The following is a 12800-nucleotide window of genomic DNA, read 5'->3' as shown; positions in this document are numbered from 1 at the left end:
GGTCCTGCCTTCGCGGAAACAGAAAGTAGGCAGGACCCGGCAGGAAGAAGAACAAATGCTTGTCTCCTGCATTAGCCCGTAGCGAACGCTTGCTTCAGGGCTCTCAACATGTGCGCGCCGGCTTCCCTTCTCCCCTCCCCCCCCCCCGGACATAACTTCCGGTTTCGGAGGGAAGAGAAGAGAAGCCGGCACGCACATGTTGAGAGCCCTGAAGCAAGCGTTCGCTACGGGCTAATGCGGGAGACAAGCATTTGTTCTTCTTCCTGCCGGGTCCTGCCTACTTTCTGTTTCCGCGAAGGCAGGACCCGGTTTTTTGTTCAGCAGCGGCAGATGACAGCTGGGCGGATCGCCCAGCTAAAAGGCCCTAGGGAGAAAGAAAACTGAAGAGGAAGGCTGATCGGCCCGTAGATCAGGACGGCAACACGAGTCTATCACAGAGCCCGGGATAGGCTCCGCGATCGACTCGCGTTGCCTTCCTGAGCTACTGGTCGATCGCGATCGACGCGTTGGGCACCCCTGATCTAGAGTCCCTGCTTCCAGATTACAATGCCAGCATCTATTAGACTTAGAGCAATCCAACTTTTGTAATCTAACTGGGGTCCAAAATGCTCTATCATTATCTAAAATTAGCATTTATTCAAAGAAATGTCTTTGAAAATGGTCCTTCTCAGAAAATCTAAATAGTGTAGGGGACTATATACCAAAGTATGTTAAAGTTTTGTGGTTATTTTGTGTTAACTGCCAAAATTGGTTTGGCTATTTACTTTAGAATCAATTATTTGATCTGACGTCTTTTGTTTTTTTAAAAAATTCTTTATTTACTGATATTTTATATTGGGGGGAATGTTTATGATGTTGTCCAGACATGTATATGTTGTATGTGGAAATCGCAGGGGAACAAGATTTTATGTATGTGATAGTTGTATGTGGTATATAAATTTTTAAATAATTTTATTTATTTATTTATGTATTTAACGTGGCGCAGTGGTTAAAGCTACAGCCTCCGCACCCTGAGGTTGTGGGTTCAAACCCACGCTGCTCCTTGTGACCCTGGGCAAGTCACTTAATCCCCCCATTGCCCCAGGTACATTAGATAAATTGTGAGCCCAACAGGACAGACAGAGAAAAATGCTCGAATCTCTATAATAAAACCCTAAGCCTTGCATGCGCACTTCTACTTGCGTGTTCCGTATGTCCGTGGCCTGAAGAAGTGCGCATGCACGACTACAACTGCCCCACACTCGCGGCCCTGTATGTATTCCAGTGACAGCAACTGAGTGGTGGAGAGCAGCCCCGCTCCGCCCATTGACCCTCTACAAACCTACCGGCTCCAGCGGGGTAGGCAGTACCAATGGCAGCAACTGAGTAGTGGAGAGCAGCCACGCTCCGCCTGTTGACCCTCCACAAACCTCCTGGCTCCAGCGGCATAGGCAGCACTATAATCATGCTGCTTCGCGCCCTTCTACTGTCGATTTCCTCTGCCGCGTCTCTGATGACATCATCGGAGACAGACGCGGGAGAGAAAATCGGCAGTAGAAGGCCGCGAAGCAGCGTGTTTAAAGTGCTGCCTACGCAGCTGGAGCCTGGAAGTTCAAGAGCAGGCCAGATCGAGTTCAAGAGCAGGCCAGATCGAGCAGGACAATGGCAGTAAAAGAAGGGGGAGGGGCCAAACGGAGCAGGGAAGGGTAAGGGAAGAGAAGGGAAGGGAAAGGGGGGTGGGGGAAAAATGCTGCTACATAGGGACTTGGAGAGGAAGGGAAATACCGCTGCTGCTTCTGCACAGGAAAGGGGGGGATAGGAGGGAAATGCTGTTGCTACTGCATAGGGAAGTGGGATGGGAATGTTGCTGCTGCACAGGGAAATGGGGGAAAATGACAGTCAGCGGGAGGGAGGGAGACAGAAAGAAAGAAAGACACAGGGGCAGGGAGAGGGACAGAAAGACAGACAGAGAAAGGAGGCCAGGGAGGGAGAGAAAGTCAGTGGGAGACAGACAGACAGACATATATTCTAGCACCCGTTAATGTAACGGGCTTAATGACTAGATAATAAAACCCTAAGCAGCGCATGCGCACTCCTACCTGCGTGTTCCGTATGTCCGTGGCCGGAAGGAGTGCGCATGCGCGCCTATAACTGCCCCACACTCGCGAAGGGAGAAGATACAGAAACAAAGAAAGACTGACAGACAGAAGATACAGAAACAAAGAAAGACTGACAGACAGCCAGGGAGAGAGACAGTAAGACATGGGGTCAGAGAAGAGACAGAGACACACAGGGGGACAGAGACAGAAAGAAAGGGGGGCAGGGAGAGAGATAAAAAACATAAAGTAAGAAAGAAAGAAACACCTCAGCGACCCATTGTGCTAAAAAGTCTACACACTTATTCTAGCACTCATTAATGTAACGGGCTTAAACACTAGTACCTGAATAAATTCATGTAAACTGAGCTCCCTTGGGAGAACGGTATAGAAAATTGAAGAAATAAATAAATTTGTTGGGGGACATTCGCAGCATCTTCCTTTACATTGAGCGCACATTAGCCAAGTAGCAGATAAGGTGGATAATGTTAATGCCATCTGATACGTTAGCATGTAGTAATTACTTCTGTGTTAACATTAACCACTTATTTTTCACATTAGTTGTTAACACAGAGTTTACCATGTGCTACGTGTTAAGGTACCGAGTTAACTGTTCCTGCCCATTAATTCAGAGATAATTAGTAGTGAGGTGAATGCTCTCAAAATATACAAAATAGAGAGGTCAAAATCAATAACAGAAGTGTAACGAGAACCAAGACTTCTCAATATATAAAAGTCAAATATGGATCTTAAATATAGGTATTAAAAAATAAAGGTAGTACAATTTTCACATACACTCAGATTAGAAACATAGAAAATGACGGCAGAAAAGGGCTATAGCCCACCAAGTCTGCCCATTCCAAATACCCGCCCCCCCGAATTCACTCCCTTAGAGATCCCACGTGAGTATCCCATTTTCTCTTAAAATCTGACACGCTGCTGGCCTCAATCACCTGCAGTGGGAGTTTGTTCCAATGATCCACCACTCTTTCGGTGAAGAAGTACTTCCTGGAGTCGCCATGAAACTTCCCTCCCCTGATTTTCAGCGGATGCCCTTTGGTGGTTGAGGGTCCCATGAGACAGAAGATATCATCTTCCAACTCGATACGTCCCGTGATGTACTTAAACGTTTCAATCATGTCTCCTCTCTCTCTTCGTTCCTCAAGTGAGTACAGCCGCAATTTTTTCAGTCTTTCTTCATACGTGAGATCCTTGAGCCCCAAGACCATCCTGATGGCCATTCGCTGGACCGATTCGATTCTCAGCACATCCTTCCGGTAGTGTGGTCTCCAGAATTGAACACAATACTCCAAATGAGGCCTCACCATGGATCTGTATAACGGTATCATGACTTCAGGTCTTCTGCTGACAAAACCCCTACGGATACGACCCATCATTTGTCTTGCCCTGGAGGAAGCCTTCTCCACTTGATTGGCAGCCTTCATGTCATCACTAATGATCACCCCTAGATCGCGTTCCGCCGTGGTCCTGACCAAGGTCTCACCATTTAGTGTAATCCGACCAAGAGCCTTGGCTCCTATAGCCGAACCCACTGTCCCATCACTGTATATGACTTAAGTGCAAAATAATAAGTCATACACAGTGATGGGACGGTGGGTTCGGCTATAGGAGCCAAGGCTCTTGGTCGGATTACACAAATCTGAGTGTATGTGAAAATTGTACTACCTTTATTTCTTAATACCTATATTTAAGATCCATATTTGACTTTTATATATTGAGAAGTCTTGGGTTCCTGTTATACTCCTGCCCATTAATTGCCATGTTACGAGCAGAGTTTGTAAATAGATTCCATATTGTTATTTCTTTCACTTATGCGTGTCTTATTTTTTTGTTGAAGATACATTCGTTCACTCTCTGCTCATTCTTGACAGGTAGACGCCCTGCTGATGTTGAAAGCAGCTCTCATTTTACAGACTTGTCAGCGTTCCCCTTACGTCTTAGCTGGATGCATCTTTTATAAAGGCCGGTGAGCACATGAAGTCATTTTGCCAGGTTTTTTTTCTTTCTTTTATCCAGAGGAAAATGATTCTGCAGCTGATACTGCTTAATAAAACTGTATGTTGGTGAAAGTAGGTAATTTGGAGGGGGGGTACTTTTATGAAGACATTTCTGCATATATATGATAGTGCTGCTTATAAAATCACCCCTGCATAAAAGTATGCAAAGTGATAAGAATGTATACATAAGAGTTGTCATAGTGGGACAGACCAAAGGTCAATCAAGCCCAGAACCACCTGGCAAGATCCCAAGAAGTAAACCAGATCTTATGCTGCTTATTCTAGGAATAAACAGTGGATTTCCCCAAGCTGTCTCAATAATGGTTTATGAACCTTTCATTTAGGAAATTATCCAAACCTTTTTTTAAACCCTGCTAAGCTAACTGATTTCACCACATTCTCCAGCAACAAATTCCAGAGTTTAATTATACATTGTGTGAAAAAAATATATTTTCTTCAGTTTGTTTTAAATCTACTACTAAGTAGCTTCATCACATGCCCCCTAGTCCTAGTATTTTTGGAAAGAGTGAACAAGTGATTCACATCTACACTTTCCAGTGCAATAGGGATGGTATGCTGAACCAAGGCTGCCTGCTCAACAAATCAAACTGCATCTACCTTTATTTAATGTCCAAATTAACGGATATTCTCCATGACTGTTTTATTAGCTTTCATTAATGTTGGGATGTATATTTGGCATGGCGTAGTGTATAGGGGGAGGGGTTGCATATTTGGTTTTGTGCTGTCTCCCAGGAGCAGGGAGAGGAGTATATAGCTTTCAGATTGTTGTTTAGCCTAGGGTATTTAGTTTTTGGCTGCTTAGGTTTAGGGTGGGGGTTTTGTTTCTTTTTTATTTCCTTTGTATAAATGCCATTCAAGCTATTTGTTTGCATTGTAGTTTCGTGCTATTGTTTATTTCTAAATAAAAATTTTTAAAAAACAATAACTAATTGACTACATCAAACAAAAAGTAAACAAAAAAACCCCAAACAGGGCTGTAGAGCTGGAAATTCACTGAAAGCCCTAACCGCATGCCACTGTCCCTTCCTCTTTTGCAGTCAGAGTTAGATGTCTATCATTTGGCCCCTCCCTAATCCCTGAGCAAAACATGCTAGACCACACCCCCTTGACATACTGCAGTTTTAGACATCCATATCCTGGCTTTATAAAATTGGGATTTGGAGGTCCATGCAATATGCTGGTTTTCAGACATCCAAAACAGGAATAGGGTTCATAGTCATTCGCGCGCAAGACACCAGTGCGCCGCCTAAAAAGTGACTTTTAAAGAGTTCCGATGCGGGATGTGATTGGGGACCCCCCCCCCCCCCCCCCAGTTTACTTCATACTCTTTGCTCTGCCGTTGGGGGGAGTTGGAACCCTCCATTATAGAGTAAACTTAACTTTTTCCCGATTTTTTTTTTTTTTAGGAAAAAGTTAAGTTTTCTCTATAATGTGGGGGTGGGGTTGCACCCCCACACCCCCCCAACGACAGTGCGAACAGTCTGACGTAAAGTGGGGTCATTCCCCCACACACACACCCCCATCGGAGCTCTTTAAAAGTCACTTTTTAGGCGGCGCGCTGATGTCTTGCGCTGAATTGTCGGCGCTGCAATGCTGGCGCGCTGAAGTCTCGCGTGCTTTTGTCCCGTCACCCAGGAATAGAGCTGCTCAAATAACCAGAGTAGTGAAATTTTGAGTAAATATTTATGCACTCAGCCCTCGTAAATTTTCAAAGTGGCCAATTTATGAGCATAAATCCTTTGAAAATTGAGCTGAGTTTTCTTTCCCTCATTGAAATGTGTATGTTTCAGATGTTAATATTTATGCTTGGAACAGCTTGCTTGTCTTTTTATTTTTTTTTTTGAGTGCTGTTTTCAAGTGATGTGTGCCCAATGTACAGAAGGGGAGAAACATTTGCATTTTGAAGAACCAAATTTATTTTATGGACCAAAATAACCAAAAGAGTTTTCATCAGATGGAGTTAGGAAAAGTCTTTTAAAAGTGACCCAGTCTGGAGCTCCAACTTGCACTATCAGGCCATCCATACAAGGGAAGTTAAGAGAACCCGAGATTTAAGCTGTTTGAGTAGAATTTCTTCTCTCGTTTTACTTCTAGGATTGTCAGCACTCAGTTGCCGCCTCCACTTACTGCCAAAGTCCTCTTTCAAAGAGATGAGCTTGTAGGGAAGGTATGTATATAGGGATTAGTAACATTATATACTGGCACACAATCCGGACGCAGTCCAGTTACATTAGCGGGAAGCGATTTTATGGTCGCTCCCGACACAGCTGTTCTTTAGGAGTTTTTTAGAGTAGGGCTCCCGGCGCATGTGGAGAAATTGAGTTCCTGCAGGGACGGGGACAAATTTGTGCCCGTGTCATTCTCTACCTGTAGTGCAGGGTGTCCAACCTGCGGCCCCATGAAGTATTTTGTGCAGCCCCGGTCGAGGACGATGCAGTGTTTTTTTTCCTTTAAGTTTAAGTTTTTAAGTTTATTATAAAATTTGATTAATCGCCTATTCAAAGTTCTAGGCGATGTACATCAGTATTTACAAAATTAGATAAATTTATAGTAATTTAACATACATTAAAGTATCCGAAATATACATGACATAACGATACAAACTTGAAAACAATGGGTAAAATGAGGTATAGAAATACATTTTAATATAATAGAGACATTTAAGGATAAAAACAATGGGGAAGGTAGGTGAATTTAAAATGATTAAAAAAGTTAAAATATAAAATTAATTAATCGCTAAAAGCATCTTTAAAAAGAAATCCTTTAAGATTACTCTTAAATTTATCTAAAATTCTTTCTTCTCTCAAATAAATCGGCAAAGAGTTCCAGGCTAGAGGGGCTGTAACAGAAAAAATGGTCTGTCGTCGTGTGCCTATAATTTTTAATGATGGGACAACTAATAAATGTTGATCAGTTGATCGTAATATTCTTGAAGTTTTATAGGGAATTAAGAATTTATAAATAAAAGCTGGAGTCTTTGATGTTATTGATTTTAAAGGTGAGCAGGTATAATTTATATATAATTCGATGTGCAACTGGCAACCAGTGAGCTTTCCTCTGCTGCCCCCGGGTGTTGACCATCTTGCCGGCTCCCTCCTCTGTCTTGCTGCAGCATTTGCGCATTTGTGCGGCCCGAGAAACATTTTTTTCGGCCAGTGCGGCCCAGGGAAGCCAAAAGGTTGGACACACCTGCTGTAGTGAGTGTGTTAGGTTAATGGAGTCTAGCTGGTGCCATCCAGTTTGCTGAAAACAACTGCTGAAGGTGCATGTAGTCATTAGTAAAGTAAAAAAAAAAAATTAATAGGACACTTTTATTTATTTTGTTTAGTATTTATATACTACTTACAGCCTAAGTGGTTTACTTTTAGGTACTCGAGCATTTTTCCCTGTCTGTCCCAGTGTTCTCACGCTCTATCTAATGTACTTGAGGCAACGGGGGAATTAAGTGACTTGTCCAGGGTCACAAGGAGCAGCACAGGATTTGAACCCACAACCTCAGGGTGCTGAGGCTGTAGCTCGAACCACTGAACCACTGCTCTATTGCAATTGAAAAGTGCCACATAGCGCGTTAATCATATTGGACTGAAGAATCTTCTTAATCCCTTCCTAACAGTCCAGCACCTCCCTTTTTTTATTCATTTTTAAGTCCTGCTTTAATTCAGTAGCAAATCAGCCCTTCTCGCTGCTCTCCGTGTCGATTAAAATAGTTAAGGAGAAAAAAAAAAAAGCCAAGTGGGTTTTTTTGTTTGTTTGTTTTTCAGAATGAATCTCATCGTGGAAATAGCTTTGAAGAACAAAGTAAGATATTTCACCTCATGAAAACTATTTTTACAGGGGAATGAGAAAATCTGGGCTTCAGGGGTCTGAAACTCACATTGAGCAGTTTTAGTAGCACTGTTCAGCTTGGTTTTGACAGCCAAGACCCCATAGCAAGCTATAGTTACATCTTATGCAATTGCTCACTGGCACTCCCCCCCCCCACCCCCACACACACATTTGCTCTGCCAACGAGAAGAGATGGTGGAATGAGAGCAGTGTTTGCAGACTCCCTTGCTTTTGCCCTTTGCTATGATGCTAGAGAGGCATTAAAACAAACTTTTTTCTTTTTTTTTTAATCTTTATTCATTTTCAATCTTACATCAAGTGTACAATCCATAAAACATTACAATTAAACACATCACTTGATAATCTTCCTAAATTGTCTTACAATACATAAAATTACCACCCTCCCCACCTATCATTCCTCTATTATTTTCCCAATATGAATAACAAAAAATTATACCTCCCCCCCCCCAAACATTACACGATGTAAAGTTCAATAGAAAATGGTGTTTACTCATTACAATAAGAAGTTAATGGCTCCCAAATTTTATTAAAATTCTTATAGGTCCCTTGTTGTATAGCTATTGTTCTTTCCATTTTATATATATGACATAATGAGTTCCACCCAAAATTATAGTTAAAGCAAACTTTATTTATTTATTTGGTTTTCTATACTGTTCTCCCAGGGGAGCTCAGAACGGTTTCCATGCATTTATTCAGGTACTCAAGCATTTTCCCCTATCTGTTCCGGCTGGCTGGTATCTAATGTACCTGGGGCAATGGGGGGATTAAGTGACTTGCCCAGGGTCACAAGGAGCAGCGTGGGTTTGAACCCACAACCTCAGGGTGCGGAGGCTGGAGGTTTAACCACTGCGCCACTCTAGACATCAAAATGTAGCAAAAGTGAGCCAAGTATAGGACAATCAAGCCATTGTGACATCACTGATGAGGTTGGCTCCTATTGGTGGAACGAGGCATTATGATGTCACAATACCAGCTCTGGTTATCAGAGGCTGAAGCTTTTCACATTATTTATTTATTCAGTTTCCTATACTGTTCTCCCATGGGAGTTCAGAACGGTTTACATTAATTTATTCAGGTATTCAAGCATTTTTCTCTTGTCTATCCTGGCGGGCTCACACTCTATCTAATGTATCTGGGGCCATGGGGGGATTAAGTGACTTGCCCAGGGTCACAAGGAGCAGCGTGGGTTTGAACCCACAATCTCAGGGTGCTGAGGCTATAGCTTTAACCCTGCGCCACACTCTCCCCTTTAAATGAATCTCTGCACACATTGCTACATGCCTTTATGTGTGTCCAAGATTGATATAGTCTATGCAGGGAATTCTAACTCTAATTTCAGGTGTTTACAGACTTTACAAAATGCGGCACAGCAAATGCAACATAGCCTCTTCAGTTACTTTGGGCAGTGTCGCATTTGCCACACTGGAACTTGCTACCGTGACTTTGTAAAAGAGGCCCTTAGATTGTTAGGTAACTGAAGAAAGTTTAATCTTTTCATAAAATATCATTAGTTACTGTTATTTTTATAGCATAAAGTTTAAAGTAATAACCATGATGCACAAAGCTTTTTTATTGCTAACAGCCAAGCTATTTACACTCATTGACTATTCCGTACACTCCAGGTAGGATTCTTAATATCACGAAAAAGAGCCAGATGGGAATCAAGTAGGACAAAAGGGGTTTTCTACTTGGCACCATTTTTATGGAACCATCTTTCAAAAACAAAGCAGACCAACACATGGTAAAACTTGTATAAAGTGTTTTGAAGATACGTTAAAAACATGAAACACTCTCTAAAAGCCTGACATGGCCACGTTTTGCCCCTTTCAGGGCTGCATCAGGGGCTGAGTGTAAAACCAGAAGGTGAAAATCTGGAATTTCACCTATCTGGCAAGTACAAATTATCTACAGTCAGAGTAGGAACACAGCACATTGGGGGGAGGGGAAAGGTGGGAATGTTATATGTACTTTTGTAGCTGGGCAGAGGAGGGCAAAACCAGCCACACCAGTTGACCCAGAAAAGTGACTTTGAAAATTGACCTTTGCAGCTCAGTCTAGGTGGCATCATGTATCCCATTGCCATCTTTAACTGCAAAGTAATATAGCCCAGAGGTTTTGTACTCAGGGTTTGCAGATCAGTCAGGGAGACTGATACCTACTATGTATTGATGTTCACACATCAGCATACAGGGCTGTCCGAATATATTACCACCTGTTTAAATAAATTTTGCAATCTGCTTTGGGTGATAATCTAATGTGATGAGAAACTGCTTTTTTTTTTTTTTTTTTTATTAATTAACGTTACAGTAGTCTTTGCTTTGCAGAATATCGAGCTTCAAAATTTCAAGTTGGTGTTCCATAGATTCTCACTACTTTTTTAAGATGCAAAAAAAACCCAAACCCATAGAGGAGGGGTCCCCAACCCCCGGTCCACTAGCGTGCTGCGGCCGTTTGACAGCCGGGCCGCGAGACATCCCCTTTCGCAACATCTTTCCATCCCTCCTTCCCGTCCCGCACAGCAGAAGCCCGCCGCGGTGGAAGGGTTGACGGGGTTCTGCTGTGCAGGATGAGATGGAAAGGTGCTGTGCAGGAGGATGGGTTGGCGGGGTCATCGGGGTTCTGCATGCTCAGGGCTCCCACTAATTCTGCATTATGGAAAGTTGCATAATTTCTATTACAATATTATAACTTAATAATAGAAATGTAATGTATATTGTGTATAAAACTGTGCTATGAACCCGCCCCGAATCCTTCTTTCCCCCCCCCCCCCCCTTTACCAGTTCCTGGAAAAATTTGCTTCTATAAAAGCAGTCCTTGGTGTCAAAAAGGTTGGGGACCACTGCCATAGAGTCCCCTTAAACATCTCCTAAAGTCAAGTTTTCACTTTTCAACACAGATCCCAAGTTGCCTCAAGATGTTGTCATAGTCTCGGTTTTCATAACAGAAGATGAAGCTACTGCTCTCCGCCAGTTCCCAGTGCAATGGATGACCAGGTAGCTATTACTCTTAAAAAAAAAAACAAACCAAAAAAAGTTTAAAACATTCTGTGTAGTCATTTACAATAAAGATTCAGAGGGACAAATCGTGTATATCAAGTAACAGAAAAAAATGGATTTAGAAACTATTGCAAAAAATAACGGCATCATCAAATTTGCAGTTTAATTTATAACTGTCTGTATTCTTAAGATATGTGTATATTCGGTTACTATGCAGATTTTGCTGGATTTCGAAAGTGATTTGTCCCACCCCATACACTTACACCTAGTAATTTGTGTGGATATTTTTTCTGAGCTATATAGGGTTTTGCAATTTCATGTAGAGTGAGACTATGTGGTATAATTTCACTTTTTATCGCCTTGATTATTTATTTATTTGTTCATTTTTATAGCCCGTCCTCCCCAGGAGCCCAGAACGGGTTACAGTAAAATAAAAATTAGGTACTTAGAACTTACCTAACTGACTCGAAGGCTCACATCTAGCTAAAGTACCTAAGAAAACATTTATTAAATAGTAAAGATATAACAATTCAAATAATAATAAAAAAAGAATAACATTAAAGTAAATCAGAAACCTCAAAGACCCAAAGCAGTCCAAGCAGATCCTCGGGCTCAGGGTCATTTAAAAAGAAGGCTCAGTCCTATGCAAGGCAACGGCAGGACACCATGGCCGAGACGAAGGTGAGGTAGAAGAGGCAGGAGGGTCCCAACGGCTGGATCCATCATACCGAGGAGAGCTGGAATACCAGACGGACCACAGCAGGTCCCCTGATGTCAAGCCACACAAAGTCAAAGCGAAATCAGGCAAGAAGGAACCACTGATGTCCTCCCCCAATGTGAAGCATTGCACTCCTCTCAGCTGGCTCTCGATCAGCACACAAGCCTTGACGTGGCACTGTCCGGGGAGGAAAGCGTACCATTGCCACTGCTGGAAGCAGCTGAAGAGCTGGAATCATCTCCACCTCGACTGCCCCTCTCGCCCCACTTCCAGCTGAAACCTCCGCAGGCCACCTCCAACACGAAGCGTCTCCCTCCTTGCTTATTTGCATATTTTCACAGAATAGAGGTTACCAGTGACTAGTTTAACATCTGGTTCACTTTGTTCCTTTCTTTCTCCTGAGTTCTGATTCCATCTGCTGCGGTGAATTTCACATATGTTCTGTGCTATCCTGACTCTCTCCTTTAATATGCAAATTCTTCAAAGTATTTACAATGGAAATTGGAAAATACACACCTTTAGAAGAAGCCAACTTGAAATGAAACATAAAACAAAATGAAAATAAGATGACACCTGTTTTATTGGACTAACAACACATTTTTGGAAAGCTTTTAAAGGCAGAGACCCTTTCAAGCTGCTTATGACCATTTTGTCATCTTTTGCTCATAACTAACCTGTAGAGGGCTCTGCCTTTGAAAGCCTATCAAAAAGTGCATTGTTAGTCCAATACATTGGGCGCACAGAAGCCATTGTAGAATTAGCATTCAGTGCATGGCATAAGCACGTCCAAATTATGATGCTAGTTAAAGGATTGCCCCGTATGGTATTTTTGTTTTGGGGTGGTTTTTGTTGGGGGGGTTTTACATTTAAAAACCTGTTTTTAACCTGGAAGCTTCTTTTGGGCTTCCGGCTTGGCAGTAACTCCTGTTGCTATGTCAGGAGGTTCCATTTAAAGAATGACACAGGGACAAATTTTTCCCTGTCCCCACAGAAACTCATTTTCCCGTCCCCGCAAGTTCTTTTCCTGTCCCTTGTCCCATTCCTGCAAGCTCTGTCCTCATCAGCACAAGCCTCAAACCCTTTAAAATCACAAGTAGCAACATTCTAGAGCTCAGATTGTGATGTC

At 42.5% G+C, this 12800-nt stretch overlaps 1 protein-coding gene across 2 annotated transcripts in view; it reads left to right on the top strand.

The window, feature by feature from the left end:
* HPS4 (HPS4 biogenesis of lysosomal organelles complex 3 subunit 2) overlaps positions 1-12800 on the top strand; it is a 97354-nt gene that overhangs the window by 61852 nt on the left and 22702 nt on the right. For both annotated transcript variants that reach the window (XM_033954345.1, XM_033954344.1), the window contains 4 exons: positions 3968-4062; positions 6209-6281; positions 7876-7912; positions 10857-10953. In XM_033954345.1, coding sequence (XP_033810236.1) covers positions 3968-4062; positions 6209-6281; positions 7876-7912; positions 10857-10953 — 302 coding nt within the window. The remainder of the gene's footprint in view (positions 1-3967; positions 4063-6208; positions 6282-7875; positions 7913-10856; positions 10954-12800) is intronic.

Source organism: Geotrypetes seraphini, chromosome 8 (assembly GCF_902459505.1).
Source record: "Geotrypetes seraphini chromosome 8, aGeoSer1.1, whole genome shotgun sequence".
Lineage (NCBI taxonomy): Eukaryota > Metazoa > Chordata > Amphibia > Gymnophiona > Dermophiidae > Geotrypetes > Geotrypetes seraphini.
The sequence above is the reverse complement of the archived record's forward strand: the minus strand, read 5'-3'. Positions and strand labels throughout refer to the sequence as shown.